General features: G+C 43.2%; 1 protein-coding gene across 8 annotated transcripts in view; it reads left to right on the top strand.

Moving 5' to 3' along the window:
- ryr2a (ryanodine receptor 2a (cardiac)) overlaps positions 1-27,114 on the top strand; it is a 388,615-nt gene that overhangs the window by 154,569 nt on the left and 206,932 nt on the right. For all 8 annotated transcript variants that reach the window (XM_072372753.1, XM_072372750.1, XM_072372751.1 and 5 more), the window contains exons 34-38: positions 12,054-12,213; positions 12,548-12,634; positions 16,808-16,939; positions 18,603-18,697; positions 18,818-18,993. In XM_072372753.1, the coding sequence (XP_072228854.1) occupies positions 12,054-12,213; positions 12,548-12,634; positions 16,808-16,939; positions 18,603-18,697; positions 18,818-18,993 (650 nt within the window). The remainder of the gene's footprint in view (positions 1-12,053; positions 12,214-12,547; positions 12,635-16,807; positions 16,940-18,602; positions 18,698-18,817; positions 18,994-27,114) is intronic.

Genomic DNA, 27,114 nt, shown 5'->3' with positions numbered 1-27,114 from the left:
CCTGGTCAAGACAGCAGTGTACAGATAAAAATTTGCAGACATATCAACACATGTACAAACTGACTGATGTACCAAATTCAAACCTGAATATCAGACAGTACATCTACAAACAGATGTATCTGTCTCCAAGTCATCCAGCATTTTTAAAAGCCTCCAATGGGACCATGTGATGTCTAATTTCAAGTTGTTTTGCTGTTAGTTCCAGGCAAAGGGATCAGCGTACATGAATGCTTTTTTTCCCATCTCAGTTCGTACAGTTGGGACTGAAAATGATAAAAAAAAATTCTGTGAACGGGGGCTACAAGGCCCTGAACTCTTCAGATTGAGGAAGTTCGAGAGGCATGACGTTGAGTAGATCAAGAACAGCCTTGTAAATAATGCCTATGTATTGACACGGAGGATCATCCAGCACGTTTGTGTAATAAACAGTGCATTGGAGACATTTTGCTCAATATTGCTGATATAAAGGACAAAAAGAGGTGATCCTAGAACTGAGACATGAGACACTCATAGGTATTACCTTCAGCCTGTACACACTGTGTACTATCTGCAAAATAATTTTCAAACCAGCAGACAGTTTCAGTAGACAGACCTGCTCTAACTAAACTATGCATAAGCAGTTAGTGGTCCACTAAATCAAATGCCTTAAAGAGGTCAATGAAGAGGGCAACACAGTGTAGTTTAGTATAAATAGAAAAAAATCAGCAATAACTTTAAGAGCTGCTGTTGTTGTACTGTGTCTTTTTCTAAAACCGGACTGAAAATCAGATATAACCTTATTGTTGACTAAAAACTCCTTTAGTTGTTCACTGACCAGGGACTCAAGGAGTTTGGCCTGGACACATACACTATATTGCCATAAGTATTCGATCATCTGCCTTCACACGCATATGAATTTAAGTGACATCCCGTTCTTAATCCATAGGATTTAATATGATGTTGGCCCACCCTATGCAGCTGTAACAGCTTCAACTCTTCTGGGCAAGCTTTCTACAAGCTTTAGGAGTGCGTTTATGGGAATTTTTGACCATTCTTCCAGAAACGCATTTGTTTGGTCAGATACTAACTAAGTCATCCCAAAGGTGTTCTATCAGGTTGAGGTCAGGACTCTGTGCAGGCCACCAAACTTGCTCATCCATGTCTTTATGGACTTTGCTTTGTGCTCTGGTGCACAGTCATGTTGGAACAAGAAGGGACCATCCCCAAACTGTTTCCATAAAGTTGGGAGCATGAAATTGTCCAAATCTCTTGGTATGCTGAAGCATTCAGAGTTCCTTTCACTGGAACTAAGGGGCCAAGCCCAGCTCATGAAAAAGAACCCCACACCATAACTCCCCCTCCACCAAACTTTACACTTGACACAATGTAGTCAGGCGAATACTGTTCTCCTGGCAACCGCCAAACCTCATCCATCAGATTGTCACTCTCGAGAACACATCTCCACTGCTCTAGACTGCAGTGGCGGCGTGCTTTACACCACTACATCTAATGCTTTGCATTGTACTTGGTGATGTATGGCTTGCTGCCATGGAAACCTATTCCATAAAGCTCTCTACGCACTGTTCTTGAGCTAATCTGAAGGCCACATAAAGTTTGGGGGTCTGTAGTGATTGACTCTGCAGGAAGTTGGCGACCTCTGCGCACTGTGCGCCTCAGCATCCGCTGAGCATCCGCTGTCATTTTACGTGGCCTACCACTTCGTGGCTGTCCCAAATCGCTTCCACTTTGTTATAATACCACTGACAGTTGACTGTGGAGTATTTGATAATGAGGAAATTTCACGACTGGACTTGTTGCACAGGTGGTGTCCTATCACGGTACCATGCTGGAGTTCACTTAGCGCCTGAGAGCAACTCATTCTTTCACAAATGTTTGTAGAAGCAGTCTGCATGCCTAGGTGCTTGCATTTATACACCTGTGGCCATGGAAGTAATTGGATCACTTGAATTTAATTATTTAAATGGGTGAGTAAATACTTTTGGCAATATAGTGCAACTTGGAGATAGGCCTATAGTTATTTTGAACAGAGGGATCACCCCTTTTAAGAGGGTAAGGACAAAGGCAGACTTCCAGACATTTGTGTCAAAGTAAAGATTATAAATGTGTGTTAGGGGCTCTCAAATAAAGAACTAGATGCTAAAAAATGTTGGTGGGAGGAAATGATCAGCTTTAGCTTTTCTAAATGCATTTCTGAGCTGTCTGCAAGCCAACCAGTCAGAGTTCAGGTTGTTTTTTCTTGCCTTTGTCCATGCAAGATTGCATTCATGAAGAAGACAAGTCCTTTGCAGAGTGTACCAAGCATTATTCTGGCCTTTCACTTTAAACTTCATCAGAGGCGCATGCTTATAAACAATATTTCTAAAAACCCATGCACTATCAACATCAGAGATCAAGCTAATTTTATCCAACTCATAATTAAAAGAGTGTTTCATGTCTTGTTTAACTGCAATGCAGTTTTTGTTTTCTAACTCAGTGTTTCTCAATCCTGGTCCTCAAGGCACCCTGCCCTGCATGTTTTCCATGTTTCCCTGCTGCACACCTCATTCAAATGAATGGGTCATTCTCAGCCTCATGTGTCTTTTATAGTCTGCGTCTCCCTTTGTCTTGTGCCTGAGTGTTTCGTTTTGTTGATCACTCAAGCCTGTCACCACAGTCATAGTTGTCCTTGCCTTGCTTGTTCAAGATTCTTAAGCCAGAATTCTTTTGCCTTCTTGCGAGTTTTTTTTTTTTTTGTTTGTAATTTTCATAGATCAGTCTCAGGTTTCATAGCCATTTTGATAGCCTCTTTTTGGAGTGATTTTTTTGTTGTTGTTATTGATGACGTTTCATAGAGTTTGTAGAGCCTCCAAGAGTGCATTTAGTTTTTTTTGTCTCTAGTACTGAGTTGGTTTTCCTTGATTTTGAGTTTTAAGTTCATGAAGTTTTTGCCTCTTTTCTTTTAGGGTTATTTCCTCCTTTCTTCAGAGAGGTTCATTAGGTTATTTCTATCTGATTATTTTTATCTAAGTTTTATAGATTACATAGACAACATTTTTATAGCTTGTTGTTTTATCACTCAGTGTTGGATGGTGGAGATATTAATAAAGTCTGCTTAACAGTCTTCCTTCTGCATCTGAGTCCTCTTTAAAGTCTAGGTCTGACAATGAGGAACATTTGTAAAAATTAAATCAATCAAGGAGGAATTTTCAGAGCATTTAGAGTCGGGGAATGTGGAACCATTGACAATATGAAACAAGTTTAAAGAGTCATACTAAGCTTTTAGGTCACCAGATATTGAATGCAGCCAGTTCGAATTAAAATCTCCCAAAACAACAATTTTTTTAGAATTTAACAGTGTGAGGAATTATATTAAGGAAGACAAAGCACCATAATCAGCAGAAGGTGTTCGATAACAACCAATAACATGTAAACAAGTGGTTTTGACACTGTGAGCTCAAGGACCAAAATCTTAACTTGTTTAGTAACAGATTTAGACAGCAACACATTTTCCTGAAACTTGTTTTTCACATAGGTTGCTACACTCATGCCTCTCATCAGCTCTTTACACATTATAACCATTTATATTATATTATTATTTTATATTACATTATATTATTATATTAATATTATTGTCTGAGATGGATTTGTTGAGCCAGGTTTCAGACAAAACAATGTAAGCATCTGTAGAGTGTACCCATACATGCATCATTTCCAGCAACATTTACACTGTGTGCACAATTATTAGGCAAGTCAATTTTTTTAGGATTATTTGTATTAACAAACAACTACAGTGGTCTTGGTCAATCCAAAATGTCAATAAACCTCAAACATGAACATTCAAGAAAGTAAAAGTGAGGTTTTGGCTTTCTTATAGATAATATCTATGTGCACGATCATTGGGCAACTATTAGTGTGCATAATTGTTATGCAACTAAATTAAAAAATACACATTGAATTATAAACAAATAACTCCATAAACAAACAACTTCAAATAAACATTTCTGACAAAAAAATCAGTGACCAATATAGCCACCCTTCTTTTCAATAACAGTGATGAGCCTTCCATTCATTCCAACCACAGCCTCCCAGACACTGTTCTGAGAGGTGTATTGTTTTCCTTCACTGTAAATCTCCCGTGTAAGAACTGCCCACAAGTTCCCTATTGGGTTCAGGTCAAGAAAGGGGGCCATGTTATATTTTTTTCATCTTTAAGACCTTTACTTACTAGCCACACAGTGCAGTAGTTGGATGCATGATTTTTATTGCATAGAACAATTCCAACTTTTTGTTTTCTCTGGTGGAATTGTTGAAATGGGTGGAGAGGTGTTGGAGTCCGGGATATATTCCTGTTGATATGTCTCAGTGAAGAACATAATGCATCGTCTATTTTCTGTCTGTGTCCTCATGAGTGCTCTTAGCTTGTCCATTTTATTTGGTAGTGATCTGATTCCGACCGCTTGGAGACAGAGACCCACATTGCACTGCTCACACTGCCAGGGAGTGTTCTTTTTGCACAGAGAGCTCTTTTGCCTTCCTTTGGTGGCCTTGTCTGCCCTTGACTGTCCTCCATTGCCGCTTGTGGAGGCAGGGAAATGGGAGCAGTTGGGTGTTGGTGGGAACCTGGATTAAAATAAAACACCAAGGATATGAGCACAAAACCTCTCATGGAACTCCTGGCCATTCTGCTGACCAGAATGCAGAGCTGCAGTCTTATGTTTCTTTGCAGCTTCCCACATGCTGCTACTTTTTTTCACCTCAATCAAGTCAAGTCTCTTTTATTAATATAGAACATTTAAAAACAACTGAAGTTGAACAAAGTACTTCACACCATAAAAATGTAACAGTCAGAAATAAAACAATAAATTAAAGCTGCAAGCAGTGATGATCGGGCCCGAGCAGGTCCTGGCCAAGTTTGAGGAAGTTACCATGACATCTGTAGGAGGAGTTCAATCACATGCGAGGTGTGGGAACAAAGTGACGTTTCCAAGCACCAGCAGGTGACACTATAGGTGAGTGTCAGTATGCGCATATGTACGCAGTCAGGGCAAAGTCCTGGGCAAGGCTATGAAGTTTGGTGAAGATCAGACAACTTATGCAGAAGTTATAAGTGACTTTGTGTTTTTTGTGGCAAGCAGTAGCGAGTTGTCAGAGTTTTAGGGTCTGGTACGGGCACACCCATAAGACTTTTGAGAAAATTCTCCTAACTTTTAATCCCCCTTGGCTGAAGAGTAACCTGACCAAGTTTGAAAACGTTATCATTAAAGCTGTAGGAGGAGTTCGATCATATGCAAAGTGTGGAAATAAAGTGACATTTCCAAGCACCAGCAGCACTATAGGTGAGTGTCAGTATGCACATATGCATACGCAGTCAGGGCAAAGTCCTAGGCAAGCCTATGAAGTTTGGTGAAGATCAGACAACTTATGCAGAAGTTATAAGTGACTTTTTGTGGCGAGCAGTAGCGAGCTGTCAAAGTTTGAGGGTCTGCCAAACTTTTAATCCCCCATGGCTGAAGAGTAACCTGACCAAGTTTGAAAACGTTACCATTAAATCTGTTGGAGGAGTTCAATCATATGTGAGGTGTGGAAATTGGCAAAACGGCACCAATTTGCATCTTCCACTCAAAATAGCTGACTTCCTGTGGACATGGCACCTTGACATGCCAGGCTTTTTCATGCATCTGGGCATGACGAAGACGTGTACCAAATATCGTCTAGCTACGCAAAACTAACCCCAATGGCACAGGTATTTGGTAAATTTATAGGGCACGCTACTGAGTAATTTTGGAGCAATTCCACTAAAACTTAAAGGGCACCAGGTCTGATGCGCATGGCAAAATTGATGAGTTTTGGCGCATGGAAAAGCACTGAAAGGTGCAAAAAATGTGCAAAGAACACCTTGAAGAACAATAGGGCTTCGCTGCCTTGCAGCTCGGGCCCTAAAGAATAATGCCTTGAAGAACAAAAGGAACAATAGGCCCTTTAATAATACATCATAAAGATTAAAAATCTGCTTGGGTGATAAAACTGCTCAGCACGAAAAGAAGGCTGAGAAAAAGATATGAGTTTTTAGTTATAACTTGAATTGCTCAACAGTGGGAGCAGATCTAACATAGAGAAAAAGCAGTTCCATAATTTTGGGACAGCTACTGCAAAAGCTCAATGGCCTTTTGTTTTTAGCCAACTATACACATCAGGTCTGAGGTGGTCTGTGGTGGACAGAGCCATTGGAACACACTTACACTGCAGCCTTGTTTGAAGTTTTCCAGTCGGTTTTCATTGACTGTCTTGCTGACTCTGCTGCAGTCCCTCTCTCTGCTGATTAGGGGCTGAGGCTTTTGCCTTGGATGTCTCTCAGAATGCTGGTCAGCTACACCTGGGAAGCTGGAACAAGGCCAAGTGGTCTTTTCCACTGATCATGCTGTTGCAAACTCTTGATGGAGGCTGTGATCTGCAGATGTTCTGGTGTTTCTGTTTCATGCACTTTTCAAACCGCACCGTGGCCATGGGAGCTGTGTCCTCACCATTACAGTGTCAAGCAGGAGTCACTCATCCACAGCTCTTAAGTGCACTTGACCACAGTATGAAGGCTCCTTTGACTACTAATATAGAACTGGCTGCTAGACATATTAAACTCCAAATGCTTTTTTCCTGATTAACTCTGATAATTGAAGATTCCATAATCAGGAACATGCACCTTTTTTTCTGACACAATCACACTGTTTTCCTGGTGCATTCTTATGAAGACATATGAAGCTCCAGGACCTTATACCAATGTTTTCATCTTATATAACTAGTCATAGTTCATAAACAAACAAACTTGTACATCAACAGGCTGAGTTGACAAAATCTGACTTTTCCCATCTTCTGAACTTTTTGAAACAGTCTGGGAATTCTGCTTTTATTTCTGAACCCATTCCCACAGTGGCATTGGTCATTTTAGAAGACTACCTAGTCTACATACCTGGCTGCAGTCTCACTGTAGGATTCATACCATGGTTTTATTGTGACAATTTTAATTTATTTTGGAACCATTAGACTGATTTAGAGATGGTTTGCACTTGAATAGACAAGGTACTGATTGCAAATACCCATGTGACTGACTATGTTTTTGTCCCACACCTGCTGCCCTCCTCCTATGCCAAGATCCCTATCTTACATACTGTACAGAACACTACCAGTTTTGAAATATTTGCTCCTTGTCACCCCACTTTGGAAATATCCTCTTTTCAAGAATTCAAGGAACTTTTATTGCCATACCAGCTCACATTTACATGTTTATGTTATGAAATTAGGACTCAGGTCCCGGTTTAAGAAGCCTAATAAATAAGTATGAAAGAGAAAAAAAATATAAACGGCAAAGAGCAAAAATATAAACAGTTTGATAGTGAAAGCTGGAATTAGCTTTGCTCAATACTAAGTACTGTGAGAGCAGGAGGTAGTTCGTAATATTGCACCTATGATGAATCAATGAAATACAACACCTTTGGTGGATAAAGTGTTTGTTTGTGCAGGTCAGTGTGTGGTAAGGAGAGAGAGAGAGAGAGAGAGAGAGAGAGACAGAGACAGAGACAGAATGACATGAGAGAAAGAGACAGAATGACATGAGAGAGGGGTGGGAGTCTAGGGTGAGAGTCTACAGAGTACAGCTCGAGAGGGCCCTCCCCCTGCATCGTGATGTGTAGAGGTCCGAGGTGGTAGGAAGGCTGCTCCCCACAGTCCAGCTTTCACCATCCTCTGCAGAGCCTTCCTCTCAGCAGCAGTGCAGCTGCCGTGCCACACGGTGATGCAGGTGTGGAGGATGCTCTCCACCGCACAGTGGTAGAAGCTCCTCAGAACTGAGCTCCCAAGTCCAGCTCTCTGCAGCTTCTTGAGGAAGTAGAGATGCTGGTGGGCCTTCCTGACCAGACGGGAAGTGTTGGCATTCCAGGTGAGATCATTGGATATATACACACCGAGGTACTTGAAGCTGGAGACCACTACCACATCTGCTCCTCCAATGTCCAGGGGAGGGAGAGGGCACTTGTCCCTTCTGAAATCCACCACCATCTCTTTGGTCTTATTCACATTGATGCAGAGGTTGTTTTCTCTGCACTACTGCACCAGGTGTTCCACCTTCTGTCTGCATTTGGACTCATCATTGTTCGTGATGTGTCCCACTACGTCATCTTCACTACATGACAGCTGGGGTGTCTCGCCGAGCAGTCATGCATCAGCAGAGTGAACAGGAGGTTTCAACTAACAGCCCTGGGGTGAGCCACTGCTGAGGGTGATGGAGGAGGAGATGGTGTTGTGTATCCTGACAGTCTGAGGTCTGTTGGTCAGGAAGTCCAGGACCCAGTACCCCAGTGTCCAAGAGAGGAGAGCTTCTGCACCAGGGTCCATTGGACGACGGTATTGAAGGCTGAGGAGAAATCCAGGAAGAGCAGAAGGACTTAGGAGTTTCTGCTCTCCAGATGGGTGAAGGCTGTGTGGACCACCGACGAGATGGCATCATCAGGGAGCAGTTCTTCCTGTGGGTGTATTGATGGAGGTCCACAGTGATGTCGATGGAGTCCTTGATATGAGTAATGACCAGCCTCAAAGCGGGCATAGAACCTGTTGAGTGCATCTGGCAAGGAGGGATCCCTTGGGCATCACTGGTGTTGTAGTCCGTGATGCACTTGATGCCCTTCCACATACGTGGATGGTCGTTGGTGGTGGAGTGACCCTGAATTTTCTTGGTGTATGTGGGTTTGGGCCTCTCTGAGCACTGATGCCTCACCTGCCCTGAACGCAGCGTCCCAAGCTTTCAGCAGAGCTTTCACCTCAGCATTCAGCCAGGGTTTCTGGTTCAGACAGCAGGTTACTGTCCTGTTGCTGGTGACATCATCAGTACACTTGGAGATGAAGCAGAGGACGGAGGAGATGTATTCCTCCAGGTCTACCTCTTCCTCACAGCTGCCTCTCTGAAGACCTCCCAGTCTGTGCACTGTAAACAGTCCTGAAGCACAGAGCATGCATCCCTGGGCTACACAATGACTGTCTTCTTTGTTAGCGTCTCAGCAGGGGGCGGTATGCTGGTGCCAGAAGAATGGAAATGTGGTCAGAGAGGCCAAGATAGGGGTGAAGAAGAGCTCTGTACGCACCGTCAATGTTAGTATACATACAGTCCAGACTGTTATCTCCCTGTGTTGGAATGGTGACATGCTGGTAAAATCTGGGCATGGTGTCCGTCAGTTTCACGTAGATAAAGTCCCGCGCAACCATGTAAAACGCCTCCGGGTGCTTTATCTGCAGCGAGCTAATGGTGTTGTGTAGCTCCTTTAATCCTTCGTTTGCATTAGCACCCGGCGAGATGTAAACAATGGCGACGAACAACATGGTAAACTCCTGTGGCAGATAGTATGGCTGACATTTCACAGTCATGAGTTTTATTGCCTCAGAGCAGTAGCTTTTAACCAGTCCACAGTTTGTACACCAACCCTCATTCACGTACACACAGAGTCCTCCTCCTCGTGTTTTCTCTGACCAGTGGTTGCGGTCTGCTCGGAAAAGCTGTAGTCTGTCGATCTGGAAGGCTGAGTCTGGCATGTTGCTGTTAAGCCAGGTTTCCGTAAGATAAAGAATAGCACAGCTCCTCGTCTCTTTAGAAACATTCAGTGTCAGACATAACAAGTCCACTTTGTTATCCAGTAAGTGGACTTTGGCCAGAAAGAGTGTTGGAATCGGCAGCCTGCTAGCCTTTAGTTGGGCCAGCGTGCCCGTCCGCTTTCCTCTCTTCTGTTTTCGGGCACATCATTTCCTCTTGCCCGCTGCTCCCTGTATTCTGATGCGGCACTCCGTTGTCCTCATTGTTCTTCAAGGTGTTCTTTGCACATTTTTTGCACCTTTCAGTGCTTTTCCATGCGCCAAAACTCATCAATTTTGCCATGCGCATCAGACCTGGTGCCCTTTAAGTTTTAGTGGAATTGCTTCAAAATTACTCAGTAGCGTGCCCTATAAATTTACCAAATACCTGTGCCATTGGGGTTAGTTTTGCGTAGCTAGACGATATTTGGTACACGTCTTCGTCATGCCCAGATGCATGAAAAAGCCTGGCATGTCAAGGTGCCATGTCCACAGGAAGTCAGCTATTTTGAGTGGAAGATGCAAATTGGTGCCGTTTTGCCAATTTCCACACCTCACATATGATTGAACTCCTCCAACAGATTTAATGGTAATGTTTTCAAACTTGGTCAGGTTACTCTTCAGCCATGGGGGATTAAAGGTTTGGCAGACCCTCAAACTTTGACAGCTCGCTACTGCTCGCCACAAAAAGTCACTTATAACTTCTGCATAAGTTGTCTGATCTTCACCAAACTTCATAGGCTTGCCTAGGACTTTGCCCTGACTGCGTATGCATATGTGCATACTGACACTCACCTATAGTGCTGCTGGTGCTTGGAAATGTCTCTGATTAGTTCAGTTGAGCTGTACTTCACACGTGAGTTTAGCACTAAGCTAGTGCTATAATTAGTTGGATTTTCTGAGTGTAACTAGGTAACTGAGTATCTTTATGTTTATGCATTTCGCAGACGCTTTTATCCAAAGCGACTTACAGGTAGGCAGGTAGGGTAAAGGGGTCTTGCCTAAGGACCCCTACTGGAGGTAGTACCTTTCATGCAGGGGATTTGAACCCAGGTCTCCCACATGAAAGGTGGCAATCATACTACTACACTATCCAGTCCCAGTAAGGATGTCCAGTTGAGGAGAAGGACAAGTGACTGTTTCAGAAGTTCCAAGTTTAGATGCAAATATATGTTGACATCATCTACTTTCTTTTGTTTTGATTTTGTTCAGGTTATGTCGCGTTCACCTAGTTCTATGTTTAGTGACCTACCGACCACCTGCTATAAATATGTTAAAAACTTTATTTATGACTTTTCTGATTTCTTGGCTGAAATCGTGCCTAAATATGATCGTGTCCTCATAATCGTGGATTTTAATATCCATGTCTGTTGTTCTGATAAGTCGTTAGTCAAAAATTTCTTAACTCTTATCCACTCTTTTAATCTTGTGCAGTGTATTACTTGTCCTCCACATCAATAAGGGCATACACTTGACTTGGTTGTATCTTGTGGTCTGTCACTTTTTAATTTAGAAAAAATATTTCTCTGATATTGTCTCCACTAACTGTCTTTTTAAGACTTTTAACTTGATTCTTAAGTTCCCCAGTCTACCAATTTGGAAGCCATCTCAGTCAAAGTTCACAAGATCCAAACTTTCTTATATGAGCCATCTATGAATGTCTGTTGCTCTGCTGTTTTTAATAATTAATAAAAAAAACTGCCTAAATAATTTTTATAAGACATTATTAGTCATATGAAACCTTCAGGTTCTCCCAACCACTACTACTACTTTGCAACCACATCTTCTTAAAGAGGTTCTCCCTAGTGTTGGATCTTCCATCCAATGTATTGTTAATGGCAGCCTTACCTCAAATGTTGTTACTGTGGCTTAAACATGCTGTTGTACACTCACTAATCAAAAGATCCAGTCTTAACCCCTCAGTTTGGTCAAATTATAACTCCCATTCCTTTCAAAAATTTCAGACAAAATAGTTTTTATCCAACTAAATGCCTTTTTAGGAATAGTATCCTTGACAATTTTGTTGTACAACTGTACAAAGTATGATTGTGCAATGACAATAAAGAGATATCTTGTCTTATCTTATTATTCTATGTCCTCATTGGTGTCCCTCTACTTGGCCCTATTATTTTCTCTCTTTATCTGCTTTCTTTGGGCTCTATTTTTAAGGAAACGTGGCATATCTTTTAACCTTACCACAATTTCCTTACATCCCTGTGCTTTATCTGAACATTCTTTGAAGTCCCTCAACTGTATCTATGAAATTGGAAAATTGCATGTTTAAGCAGCTGTACAGGTGTTCTTGATGGATATATCTGTAACTGATAATGCAATATGTTTTCCTACATGTAGCTTGGAATACTGTTAAATTTGCTGCTATTTAGCAACTTGTGCAAATCGTCTTTGTATTTTTTATTTTTTTTAACCCAACCTGGTGTGGATGTACAATTCATTCTTCTGCCCTGCAGTATAAAGCGCAGTAACTGTTACATGGTGTGGGCTGGAGAGAGCAGCAGCCCTGGTCAGAGGAGAAACAACAATGGCATAGAGATTGGCTGTTTGGTTGATACATCAAACGGTCTGCTGACCTTCACAGCCAATGGCAAAGAACTCAGCACTTACTATCAGGTAAATTTTTGATATGGCAGTTTGTTTCTTCAGTACTTTGTTTAAGTAATGAATAAGTCTGTAAAAGAATAGAAAATTGAATGAAGAATTATACACACAAATAAATAAATGAATGAAATGGAAAATGGAAATGCAAAGATAAGTGAATAAAACATTTTTTTAAATGTGGAAATTTAAAGACAAATAACAAATCAGAACAATAATCATACAGGATATATATGTATTCATGCATGTATATGTTTACACCCTGTAACCAGTAAGACAAAAGAAATAAAAAAGAAAGAAATTAATTATTCATAGGATTTTAATAACTTACCAAGCATGCTCTCCTCAGGTGGAGCCAAGCACAAAGCTTTTTCCTGCTGTCTTTGCCAAGGCCACTAGTCCAAATGTCTTCCAGTTTGAACTTGGATGTATTAAGGTGAGAAAGGCTTATATTCACATATACACATGCGCACACACATTCACATTAATCATAAAGATAAAATAACAGCAGTAATGTTATTAGCTCTGTCCTCAGATTCCAAGATGGCACACATAGTTACAGAGGCTCAGTGTCTTCCAAGTCGGTGCCATGTATGGCTGTTTCTGTATGTGATGTTTCTTGTTTTGAGTACGTTTTGTCGGGTGAATAACACCTACAGCCGGCATGATCTCATTAAGATCGGACTATGTCACAACTGATGCGTAACAAGCAAGTTCCTCCGCACTCACAAAATTCCAGTGGCGTTAGCAAGGAGCCTGCTCAGGACTGCTTTGAGAGGACCAACTGGGGGGCCCCAAAAAGGACCTGGAGGTGTTCACAGACAGTGTTCTGTGCTACATTAGGAACTGCATAGATACTGTCACAGTGGAGAAACGCATCTGGGTCTATCTCAAGCAGCTGCTAAAAGAGAGGAATACTGCCTGGATGTCTGGCAACAAAGACCTCTACAGCACAGCCCGAGCCAACATGAAGAGGGGCATCAGAGAGGCCATGGCAGACTACAGGAGGAGGATAGAGGACCACCTGAGTAGCAACAACAGTAGGCAGGTGTGGCAGGGAATTCAGGATCTGATTAACTACAGAACCAATGTCGGTGCTGCTGAAGGTGCCCCCGCCCTCTTGCAGAGGAGCTGAACATCTTCTATGCCCACTTCGAGGTCACAGTCCACTTTCCCACCCTGCCTGAAATCCTCAACTATAGTCCCCCTGCCCAAGAAACCCCACATCTCTAGCCTCAACGACTACCGACCAGTGGCCCTCACTCCCTTGGTGATGAAGTGCTTTGAAAAACTGGTCCGTTGTCACATCACAGCAGCCCTGCCCCACAGCCTTGACACCATAGCTACAGCACTCCATACTGCACTGTCATACCTGGAGCAGCAGCGGAACAATGTGTGGATGCTCTTTGTGGATTATAGCTCTGCTTTCAACACCATCCTCCCTCACAAGCTAGTGGACAAACTGGGGGACTGTGGTTTAATAGCTTCCTCTCTGATTGTAGACAGAGAGTTAGTGTGCCACCACACATAAACTACCTTAAGCCAGAGACCGCATACAGAGAAAACATGGAGCGACTGTCAACATGGTGCAGGGCCAACAACCTGTTCCTCAAAAACTAAAGAATTCATCATAGACTACAGGAAAAAGAAAACAGATATCCCACCATTAATCGTCAGTGGGGGCTGTGTGGTGGCAGACTTCTGCTTCCTGGGAGTGCACATCGACAAGAGCCTATTGAGAATACTCAAGAGTAATAACATTGCACAAAGAATACTGGTGTCCTTTTACCATGCCTCCAATGAGCGCATACTAACATACTGCATGTGCGTATATTACACCAGCTGCACAGTGGCTCAGAGGAAAACGCTCCAGGGGGTCATCAACACCATTCAAAATATTGTCGGCTCCTGTCTTCCTACACTGGAAGAACTTCACAGTTCCTATTGTCTAAAAAAAGCCTGGAACATTATAAAGGACAGCATCCTGAGCATCCTGGTCACTCTGTTTGAACTGTTCCCTTCAGGCAGACAATACAGAAAAATCAACACAAGGACAAATAGACTCAAACACAGTTTATGTCCAACTGCAATAACCATCCTCAATGCTGCAAAAAAAATAATAATAATGTGCAATATGGAATCTGAATGTGGCAGAAAGTATGCATGTCTGTATTTTGTTTTTATTCAATGATCTATTCTCATCAAATGCAGAGGTTTTCCTGCTATGCTCATGTAACAACTGCAGTTCCCATATGCTGTGTGTGAATAGATTTAAATGTTTCACAGAGAAACAAACATGTTTTGATGTCAGCACCTGTTTTTGAATAATCCTGTTGCAGCTATAGGTAAGGATTTGTAACATGCTTCTGCTTCCATGTCCAGTTAAACTACAAAAGAAGTTCACTGTCAAGTTGATTGAGACAAAGATGTGCATTAGTCATTGTAAAATAATGAAATACTAAAAATGGAAAAACAGTGGGATTATTCCTTTCATTTTGACAACACTACGATTTGTCATTCTTTGTCAATTGGGACAAAGTGCTATACAAGCCACACCCTAATTATGGGTGCCAATGCCAAAGGCATTAAGACACATCGCCACGTGCGCAACGATTGGAAATAGTGTGCTTGTATTTTTCTCTCTCATTAGTCGAAAAGTATTCTGAAAAAATAAGAATTTTCCCTATGGAGAAATGCATTGAAAAGCACAAAACAAGGGCTTTTTGGTGCTCAACGAGCCTTTTTTGGAGGCCTCATAACTCAGCCATACAGCATCACTGAGACATCATTCAAAGGTCAAACGTGACAGGAAAGACTCAACTTTAACTGAATGTAAGGGTTTCTTGATATATTATACAGCTTTGACACAACGGCAGTTTACGTTTTAGGAAGCCTGAGAAACTCCTCTCATGCCTAACTCCCACAAAAAATCTCAAACAAACACCTCTCACGTCCAAAATATCTGCTTGACCTAGGCAAATTTAACTTCAAAACGAACGTAGGTATTTTTGTTCTCTTTCACCCAAAGTCACCCTTATTGAGCTTGGCCTCACAGATTTCTCAAAAATCACCTCTGAGCGCAGAGAGCCCTCACTCCAGCTACCAAACAGGCTGACTCATGAAATCATTGTGAAGGACTCATTTTAAAACTGCCATAAAAAACAAACCTTACATAGGAGCAGAATAAAGGTTACACCCTTGGCTTCTGCCGTCCCTTCTGGCGCTCACTGTCCAAGAATTTTTCAGATATGACTTTCACTTTTCGAACAGCGACTGTTTGTTCAAGACATACGCATCAGTATTAAACCCCAAGATTTTAAGGGCACTTCTGTCAGTTGGCTCCTGTCTGTAGCTGTCTCCCATAGCAACTAGTTATGAGGGCAGAGCCAACATGGCTTCCCTGTTCTAATACTGCTTATGAGGGCTGAGCTGAGATGGCTGCCGAATCTAATACTTCTTATGAGGGCAGAGCCAAGATGGCTTCCCTACTATAACAGCTTTATGCCAGCCTGCTCCTAATACAATATAACATGACAGCCTCTGTCTCTCAGCGGGCAGTTGCTCAAACTAATCAACTAACCACACAGCTGCTTCTCCTTATGAGGGCAGAGCCAAGATGGCTCCCCTATTATAACAGGGCATATGCCAGCCAATCACGAGACGAATGCGCACGATAGGTTCATGCCAGCTGCTCACGACATAAATGCGCGCAAAGTGCGCACTTACTCGCATTTTCCCATTATTCAGAACACATCAACCAGGCTTTGTGTTATAAGAGGTTCTTGCCAGCCAGTCACGAGAAAAATGTGCGCGATAGCGCGCATCTAATACAATATAACATGACAGCTTCTTTCTCTCACCGGGCAGTAGCTCCATCTCATCACACAGCTCCTTATGAAGGCACAGCCAAAATGGCTGACCTGGTATAACAGGGTCCATGCCAGTCAGTCAGGACACAAATACGCGCACTTACTCGCATTTTTCCAATATTCTGAATACATCGGCTGGGCCTTATATGCTATAACAGGTTTATTTCACCTACTCACTATATAAATGCGTGCGAGAGCGCACACCTAATACAATATAACGTGACAGCCTCTGTCTCTCAGCGGGCAGTAGCTGAAGTTTTTCATATTATACTATTATCTTGTCCTTTTGACAGGCCTGGAACAATATGTGCTTAGTTGATAGGCATCTGCACCTCTGCAAATACACAATAATATATTTTATCATTCCTGCTGCAAATACTAGTAGATATTCATTTTCTAGCTGTAGTTAGGGAAATTCACTTAAAAAAAGGTCTCTTCTAATTCCAATAAATATTTATGAGATATCCATGCAGTTTAATGGCAGACAGAGGGTATCATCAAAACTAATCAGAAGGTTTGCCCTCAAAGAGGGCACACAAAAGAGGGTGTTTTTATGCCATACAGAATATTGTTTACTCAACAGATGCTTAAAGAATTAAACCTATGCCATGACCACTGGAAAAGAAAAAGCACACAGTATTACAATCTGATTTACAATATTTTCACAGTATGCTCTCTGATTTGTCCTCTCTTGTCTTGTCATGTTGTAAGACTGTGCAACTCTGTCTCTGACTTTGTAGAATGCGATGCCTCTTTCAGCTGGTCTGTTTAAGAGTGAGAGAAAGAACCTACTTCCCCAGTGTCCTCCACGGCTTCATGTCCAGTTTCTCACTCCTGTGTTATGGAGTCGTCTTCCCAACGATTTTCTCAAGGTAGCATATTCTGTTGGTTGTTGTGTATAATATTGACTTTTTTGGCATAACACAAACACAATAGTGCAAAATATGATGAAATGCTAAATCCCATATAGAGAGGATTGACATTTTATGCATCATGCTGAAACTGATGAGAGGGACATACAACATCATTTTATTGGTGGTGAAGGAGCTTAAGCTTGTTTTGGAGGTTGAGGTATTGGCTTGATGTAGGTAGGCTCACTGAGACCTATGCATCAGTGGTGGAACTAATCTCCAAGAGAGGGGCTGGACTCTATTATTCAAGAAAGTTGCCCAGGGTGAGACGTAGCAAGCAAGGTTGGCTTGTGGCCCCTTTCTTACTGCTTGTTGTTGGAGATGTCCTTGGTGCTCAAAAGGGTGGGTTCCTGATGACTTTGGGTCAAGGAAAGGGATCTGACTGTTGTTTGCGTTTATGTGCCCAACAACAGTTTGGAGTACCCAGGCATCTTGCTGTCTTGATGGCGGATGGAGTGAAGGGAGATACATTCCCTGAGGACTCCATTGTTTGGCTACAGGACTTCAACGCTCATGTGGGCAACAGCAGTGAAACCTGAAAGGTTGTCATACAGAAAAACGATTTGTCCGATCTGAACCTGAATCTGAATATAGTATTTGGAAGGGCACAGGTTGTGTATTTTTTTAAATATGTATTTTATATATTTATAAAAATAAAATATATTTCAAGAAATTGATAAAAAGACATCAATAAAAATTTGCTCAAGACAAATGCATCAGAGTGCCTCAAAATTTAATACTTTTTGGTACTGCAGCTACTTCTGCTGGGATGGTAAAAAGGGTACATGGGTCAGAAAGACAGTAAAGATTAAGTGTCAGATATTGTTAAATATCAAATTGTTAAATGTTAAATGCAATATGCCAGAGACATGGTAAAGTTGTCAAAACCAGATCCAGGATAAGCAGCAGAAAATGGATGGATTGAAGCAGCAGCAACATTGTATTCTAGAATAAGATGAGTGAGTTTCTTAAGGCCTTGGATGTTGTTGCTGACATGGCTGTGCAACATTGTTGCACCTCTGAATCAAAAGGTACCAGTTGAGGTGGTAAGAGCATTTTGCCCTTATTTCTGGACTTCTGAGGGGTGTTTAAAACATGTCATAGAGGCATCAGAGTAGACCCAAGACTTGCTGGATGAATTATCTCTCATGTGGCTTGAGATTGCCTTGGTGTTCCCCAGAAGGGCTTGAGGAGGTGGAAGGAGCTCTAATAATCTCTGCCCCAGGCTGCTTCTCCAGCAGTTGGGATGAGCTGCAAAAAAATGACTGTTTACCAGAAAAAGAAATCAGATCAGAATCAAAGAGGATATAATTCTGTCACTTAAAAGAAAGTCATAGATATTAAGAGGAAGCAAAGATTTGGAAGTAATGTAGAGAATGTACTTGAGAGAATGATAGGAAGTTGACATAATTAATTTTTCTCTCTATTTGAAACTAATTGCTATGTCTGTTGACTTTTTTATGCTGTACCACAGAACAGAATAAAACAGTATGCTTGCAGTAACTTTACAATACAGGGTAATCAAAAAAAATTCTGCTGGCTAGAAAAGCCTGGTAGAAAATATAAAAAAATTGAATGTATATTATGGTCTAACTTTTTTCTTTTTTTCTAAAATTTTGTCTAGGTTTCAGCAGCCAGAGTGAATGACAGACATGGCTGGCTGGTTCAATGTAATAAACCTCTTCAGTTTATGTCTCTGCACATACCTGAGGAAAACAGGTGTAGTATGATTCCAAAGCTACTAATGCATGCTCTCAGACACATGACAAACACAATCAACACCCACACATGAACTTTTGTGTCCCAGTGCTCATGTAATGTATTTTATGTGTTGTTCAGGTCAATTGATGTCCTCGAGCTATCAGAGCAGAAGGACTTATTAAAGTTTCACTACCATACCCTTCGACTGTACTCTGCAATCTGTGCACTGGGAAACAACCGAGTGGCTCATGCTCTCTGCTCCCATGTTGATGAGGCACAACTTCTGGAGGCTATAGAGAATAAGTATATGCCAGGTAAAACACAGTATATAAACAACATCCAACACATAACTTTGTCCCTGGGTTAGGTTGTGCACTTATGTCACTGCTCTGTCTAGCCATGCTTAGAGCTCTTGAATTGACTTCCCCTAAGTAGCAAAACATTCAACAAGGCTGTCACTGCTATCCACAGGATTGAGAGTATTATAAATGAATATCATCTGAAAGGCTGGTGGTCTCGACCAGCATCTTTGCAACCTTCCAAAGATTCACATATAAAGTCTGGATGCCTGGCTGTACTTCAAAGAGGGATTTGTCAGCAAAATTACTACTACTACTACTACCTACTAACTTTAATTTTACTCAAAATCAATTTTTTTTGTAATCAAAATTTTAAGCAAAACTAAACTGTATTTTATAATGCACTGTATATATGAGCACAGTTGTGAGAGATTCGATATGTTTTGGCACTTTTTTTGCCACTTTTGCTCTACACTCTATTTTTAACGTTGGGAAAACATTTGACTTGTAAACAAGAGGAGCAGGATTACAAGAGGGAATTACAAGTGCCATCCATAAAAAATGTTAATAATAAACGTAATTTTGATATTTTTGGAGCAAATTTTAAACATTTGTCACTTTGTGTACAAATTACATTTTCAGAATAGACCTGTTATTAGAAATAGAAAATAGAAATAGAAAAATACTTTATTCATCCCCCAGTGGGAGAAATACAAATTAGTCAAGTAGCTCAAAAAATGACAAATATTTACAATGATTTCATACTAGACAATAATAATAATAATAATAATAATAATAATAATAATAATAATAATAATAATAATAATAATAATAATAATAATAATAATAATAATAATAATAATAATAATAATAATCAATTATGAAATTTGAGAAGAACATGTCACCACAGTGCTGAGAGGGTCTAGTCTTCTGCTTACAACACAACTGGCCTTTTTAACCAGTTTGTCCAGGCGCCTACAGTTTTTGTCTGTAGTGCAACTCCCTCAGCAGACAACAGCATAGAATAGTGCACTCTCAATGATAGTGTGATAAAACATGCATATCATATCACTACAGACATTGAAGGACCTGAGCCATCTCAGGAAGAAGAGAAGGCTCTGGCCCCTCCTGTACACTGCTTCTATGATTGCAGACTGCTCCAGTTTATTATCCAGCAACACCCCCAGGTATTTGCAGGTCTGAACAGTCTCTATCGCCCCTCAATGCAGACTGACTGGTATGGAGTTTTAGATCTCCTGAAGTCCACCACCAGCTCTTTGGTTTTGGTAGTGTTCAGGAGCAAAAAGTTATTTATGGTCCAGCCATAGATGGACTCCACAAGGTCCCTGTATTCCTTCTCCTGTCCACTGCGCACACATGCCACAGCCGTATCATCAGAATATTTCTGTATGTGGCAGGACTCGTAGTTGTACCTGAAGTCTGATGTGTACAGGGTGAAAAGAAAAGGAGCCAACACATCTCCCCATCCTGACATACTGTGGTCTGGCAGTCAAATAGTCTATAATCCACAATGTCATGGAGGGGGCCACACCCATACCTAGAAGCTTGTCTTTCAGTATGGGAGGCCATATGAACCATGCACATCCAATTAAGCATATGCCCGATGCAGCATGTACAGAATCGCGTCTTCCACTCCTGTGTTTCTGGTCGGCAAACTTGAGGGGGTCAAGATCCTCAGCAACCTGCATTCTCATGCAACGAAAAAGGAGTCTCTCCAAGGTCTTCATGATATTAGATGTCAAAGCCACCAATCTGTAGTCATTCAGCTCCACTGGTTGCCTAATTTGGGCACCGGTATGAGACAAGAAGTTTTCCGCAGCACCAGGACTTTTTCCATCTGAAGGCTCATGTTGAAGAGCCTATGAAGAGGGACTGGTAGTTGACCAGCACAGTCCCTCAGAAGCCTTAGACATACTACATCTGGGCCTGCAGCCCTCCCTGACTGAAGTCTCCTGAGCTGAGCTCCAACCTCATCCATAGTTAGGCAAAGAGGTTGTAGCGCAGGGATGACGACAGGAGTGATATTGTTATCAATTTTAGAGATGGGGGTGCAGCTGGACAGAGGAGGGCAAGTGGTGGGAGTTGCTGCAGAGTTGGAGGTGCAGCTGAACTGAGGAGGCCAGGTTGTGGGAGCAGCCACAGTTGCGAAAGAGCAGCTGTGCTCAGGATGCCTGGTGCTGGAAGCTGCCACAGAGGTGGATGTGCAGCTTGGCTCAGGCAGTCTAGTGGTGGAAGCTGCCACAGAGGTGGAGATGCGGCTGGGTTCAGGATGCCTGGTGGTGGAAACTGCCACAGAGGTGGAGATGTAGCTTGACTCAGGAGACATGGTGGTGGAAGCTGCCGAAGAGATGGAGGTACAGCTGGACAGAAGAAGCCTGTTGGTGAGAGTTGCTACAGAGGTGGAGGTGCAGTCAGGCGGAGAAGGAAGCTTGGCGATGCGAGTTGCCATTGAGGTGGAAGTATAGCTTGGCAGTGGAAGCAGTATAGAGGAAGCAGCTGAAGTGGTGGGGGTGGAGGGAGCAGCAGCAGAGGTGGAAAAAGCTACACTATTAAACCTGGAGCAATATTGGTTGAAAGTATGGACTCTGTCGACATCACCTTCCACCGACCGAGAGTTTTTCAGTCTGTATCCAGTGATGGTCCTCATGCTCATACGTCCCTGGTGTTACTGTTCTCCAGCTGTCTCTCTACCTTTTTCTTGTACTCCACCTTAGCTCGACGTAGTGTATTTTTAAGCTCCCGTTGTACATTCCTCCGCCTTTCTCCATCCCCATTCTGGAACGCCATCTTTTTCTGGTTCAGGACGTCTTTGATGTCACTGGTGATCCATTGTTTATTATTTGGATAGCACCTTACAGTCCTCACTGGAATCACAGTGTCCCTACAGAAGTTAATGTAGTCAGTGATGGTGCTGACCCTCATGTCCATCTCAATGTCCATTTCTTCTTCCTCCAGCAGTACAGCCCAGTCTGTGACATCAAAGCAGTCTCTCAATGCATCACACGCCTCTGGTGACCACTTCCTGAATGATCTGGTAGTAACAGGAAGTCTTTGTGCACAAGGTCTGTATGTGGGTTGTAGATAGACCATGCTGTGGTCAGATCTACCCAGTGGTGGAAGAGACACTGCCCTGTAAGCCTCCTTTACATTAGCATAAAACAGATCTAATGTCTTTTCTCCTTGTGTTGGACAGTCCACATACTGTACAAAGCCAGTCAGGCAGGAGGATAGAGAGATATGGTTGAAATCCCCTGTTATTGCAATCAATGCCTCAGGATGCTGGGTCTGTATCCCAGCAACGGCGTCATGGATGACATCGCATGCCGTTGTCGGTGCTGCCCTCGGTGGAATTTAAACAACGATGACGACTGTAAATGGGAACTCTCTGGGCGCACAGAATGCATGGAAACCAACTGACAGCAGTTCAATGTCTGGACAACATATCCTCTCCTTAACGGTAACATTGCAGGGGTTAACCCAACTCTGACCCGCCTACCGCTCGTACGGCTGTGAAGCCGGGTATGTCCACACACGAGTCTAGTGTGTTGTCGTTCAGCTCGGACTCTAGGACTCAGACAGACAGATCAAACTGCTCTCCTTATACAGCTGTTGGTTCTGCACTATTGCCTCTAGCTCATCACACTTGTTTGGTGGCGAGTTAGCGTTTCCCATAATCACCGAGAGCAGAAAAGGCCTGTGCATCCATCTCCTGTTGTCCCTCCTTGCCTTTCGTTTTGCTCCAGCTCTGCATCCACAGGATGGTGGACCAGAATCTCTTCGAGGCCGTCCGGAAGTCGTTCTCCATGGTCTCACCAAACTCCTCCCAGGCCCGAGTTTTTGCCTCAGCAACCGCCGAAGCCGCAGCCCGTTTGGCCTGCCGGTACCTATCAGCTGCTTCCAGGGTCCCCCTGGCCAAAAAGGCCCGATAGGACTCCTTCTTCAGCTTGACGGCTTCCCTCACCACTGGTATCGACCAGCGGGTTCGGGGGTTGCCGCCACGACAGGCACCGACCACCTTACGGCCACAGGTCCGATCAGCCGCCTCGACAATGGAGTCACGGAACATGGCCCATTCGGACTCAATGTCCTCCACCTCCCCCGAGATATGGTTGAAGCTCTGCCGGAGGTGAGAGTTAAACCTCCTCCTGACGGGGGATTCCGACAAACGCTCCCAGCAGACCCTCACAATACGTTTGGGCCTGCCAGGTCTGATCGGCATCCTCCCCCACCAGGGGAGCCAACTCACCACCAGGTGGTGATCAGTTGACAGCTCCGCCCCTCTCTTCACCCGAGTGTCCAGGACATATGGCCACAAGTCCGATGATACAACCACAAAGTCGATCATCGAACTGCGGCCAAGGGTGTCGTGGTGCCAAGTGCACATATGGACACCCTTATGCCTGAACATGGTGTTCGTGATGGACAGTCCATGACTGGCACAGAAGTCCAACAACATAACACCACTCTGATTCAGATGGGGGGGGGGGGCGTTCCTCCCAATCACACCCCTCCAGGTCTCACTGTCATTGCCCACGTGAGCATTGAAGTCCCCCAGCAGAACGAGGGAGTCCTCCCCCCACCCGAAGGCGGAGGGAGGCTACCCTCTCATTCACTGGGGTAAACCCCAATGTACTGGCACATAGCCGGAGGGCAATAAGTATGCCCACACCTGCTCTGCGCCTCTCACCATGGGCAACTCCAGAGTGGAAGAGAGTCCAACCCCTCTCAAGAGGACTGGTTCCAGAGCCCAAGCCGTGCGTTGAGGTGAGTCCGACTATATCTAGCTGGAACCGCTCAGCCTCGCGCACCAGCTCCGGCTCCTTCCCCAACAGAGAGGTGACATTCCACGTCCCAAGAGCTAGCTTCAGTAGCCGAGGATCAGACCGCAGAGGCCTCCGCCTTCGGCTGCTACCCAGCTCACATGGCACCCGACCCCCTTGGCCCCTCCTACGGGTGGTGAGCCCGTCGGAAGGGGGACCCACGTCATGATTTCGGGCTATGCCCGACCGAGCCCCATGGGCACAGGCCCGGCCACCAGGCGCTCGCTGCCCCTGTGTCCCATATCTGGGCAAGGGATGACGCGGACCAAATTTCTTTTTCATCATAAGGAATCTTTTGAGCTGTTCTTTGTCTGGTCCCTCATCTAGGATCTGTTTGCCTTGGGTGACCCTACCAGGGGCTTGAAGCCCCGGGCAACATAGCTCCCAGACTCATTGGGGCACGCAAACTCCCCCACCATGATAAGGTGACAGCTCAGAGGGGAGCTGATGTCTCAGCTATGAACCAGACTTTGTTTGACTTTTCAAAATTCTTGGTTTTTATGTCTTGGACACACAGAGCCAGATATCGAGACCTCAGTTGATAGGTCAAGCTGACATTCTGACTTATGTCTCAGCTATGCCCTTGACATGTATTATCTGCAAGCTTGATGTCTTGACTCATACAATCTGTCATCTGGATCTCTCATCTTCTTAATCTTTTCTTGTTTGTGCGTGTTGACCTGTTGTTATCTCTGTTGGCAGTCTCCAGTATTAGTAACCACCTCTTAGTTTTCCATTGTGGCCTTATTTAGTTTATCTAAGTTTAATTCACTACCGCAGGAGAGAAAGTATGTTTACTTTTGTCAAGGATGGCCATGGCCCAAGAGTGACAAACTATTTTATACAGAACTGTGTCTTGTCAGATTCATCACAATAAAGCCATAGCTTAGAAAGTCAGAGATGCTTTTCTCAGCAGAGAGGCGCAACCATACAAATTTAATTCTGCCGGAGAGTAGTATGATCCTAAAAGTTTCCTGCAGACATAGAACCAGTAGAACCAAGTCAGAACTCAATCTAGCAGGAGACCTGATGTTTGCCCTAATACCACCCAGGAGTCGTGAGCCTTGTCAGTCATACTTGTTTACCCAAAATAACGCTGTACGGAAAAAAAGCCTCCTCAAGGCAATATAATCTTCTAACATAATTGGGTTTGAAGTGAGATTTTGAGAACTCATCAAGACCAGTCTTTGCAGCCTCCTAGTGGAATTTTATCAATAGATTCAGCAGAAACACATGTTTCTTCTGAAGCATACATGATTTCTGAAGACAACAGATTCTTGAACTCTTTTATGCGGTTTGATAACATGTATGTGCATATGTGGCCAAAAACATACAAAAACACCTCCATGTCTCCATCTTGCACAAATATTTTCCATTATTTACATTACTTGCATAGATCTCTCGAGTATGACACAGAAACGAAACGGCTGTTTTTGGATGACTAATAAATTCGTCCATATTTCCAGAAATGAGAGCCGCTCCTTCCAAAGTGGGATGGATGCCGTTTCTCCTCATCAGACCAGGTTTTCTCCAGAAAGATTGCCAATTATCTATGCAGCCCACATTGTTTGCTGGACACCATCTAGACAACCAGAGATTGAATGAGGACATGCGAGTAAACATGTCATCACTGGTCAGATTTGGCAGGGGTCCAGAGAAAACTATGGTGTCCGACATTGTTTTGGCAAAATTACACACCGATGCAACATTAATTTTAGTGACCTCCGATTGGCGTAACCGGGTGTCATTACCGCAGACGTGAATAACTATTTTACCGTATTTACGCTTATCCTTAGCCAGCAGTTTTAAATAGGATTCTATGTTGCCCGCTCTGGCCCCTGGAATACATTTGACTATGGTCACTGGTGTCGCTAATGCCACGTTTCTGACTGTAGAGCCGCCAATTACCAGGGTTTTGTCCTCAGCGGGTGTGTCGCTGAGTGGGGAAAATCTATATGAAACGTGGACAGGTTGATGGTGAACCACGGGCTTGACTTTAGGACTATGACTCCTCTTCCTAAAAGTCACCCAGCCACTCTTAAGTCCCGGCTGCTCGGTATCTGCTAGGGGACGACTAACAGAGCTAGCTACGCTAGGTGGCTCCGCACTGGCTAAAGGGGCCTGGCTCGCTATCGGGTGGTTTTCAACAGTACAGAGCCGAGCTTCCAATTCAGATAACCTTGCCTCCAAAACTACAAAAGACTAAATTTTTTACATGTACCATTACTACTAAAGCAGGCAGAGGAGTAACTAAACATCTGACACACGGAGCAGGTGAAAGCAGGAGATGGAGGGAGAGAACTGGTAGCCATGCTAAGCTTGAGAACCAGACACACTGCTAAAAAGTGAAAAATAAAGACTAAAGATCTGTAAGAGTGAGTGTTAGAATATAACAAGTATGCGAGTTAACTATGCAAGATGTGTAAATTATAGGGAGAAATAAGGTGATTATTAGTAGTTCAAGAGGAGCAAGAAATATCACAGTGCAAACACAAAGCAACAGGAAGTGATGCAATACGTCTTACCGCAAAGCAAAGCCGCAAAGTCCAGCGTTTCCTTCATATCCCCACAGAAACAACTTTGACAAAACTATCAACAAAAGCGGGCACCAACTCCTGCAGCTCTGTCGAACACTGGGTCTGTGCATAGTCAACGGTCGAATTTAAGGGGACTCCCTTGGTCTCTACACACACAGCTCTCCTCTTAGCAGTCGTACAGTAGACTACAACATAACAGACCTAGACCCCTTCTACTTTAGAGCATGTACAGTAGGTCCCCTCACACCCTTATCTGACCACAGTAAAATTACACTATACATTAGAAAGACAGTAATGGACCCTCACGCAGCGGAGCCCAGTAAACTGAACTATACAAAACAACCTTATAGGTGGACAAACAACAGGAAATACCACTACCTCCTACATCAAACAATTCAGTTTCAATTAGACAATATTATCTCCACTTCATATTCCCATAGTAAAGGTGGCCTGAATCAAGCTGTATGGGATATCAACAACATCTTTGACAGTGCAGCAAAGTTATCCAATCTGACACAGTATCAACATCACAAATAAAAAAATAAAAAAATCTGCCAATAAAAAGTGGTTTGATACAGATTGCAGACATCTGAGAAAAACAATGATAAATTTATCCAATCAAAAACACAGACAGCCTGACAACCGCGAGCTTCGCATCCAATATTGGGAAACATTGAAAATATACAGAAGAACACTCAGAACTAAAAGGGTGCAGTATGTGCAACACCAACTGAATGAAATTGAATAGTCCATTGACT

The sequence above is a fragment of the Leuresthes tenuis genome, unplaced genomic scaffold (assembly GCF_036924035.1).
Source record: "Leuresthes tenuis unplaced genomic scaffold, fLeuTen1.0.hap1 SCAF_20, whole genome shotgun sequence".
NCBI lineage: Eukaryota > Metazoa > Chordata > Actinopteri > Atheriniformes > Atherinopsidae > Leuresthes > Leuresthes tenuis.
Note: the sequence above shows the minus strand (reverse complement) of the source record. Positions and strands in the feature narration are given on the sequence as shown.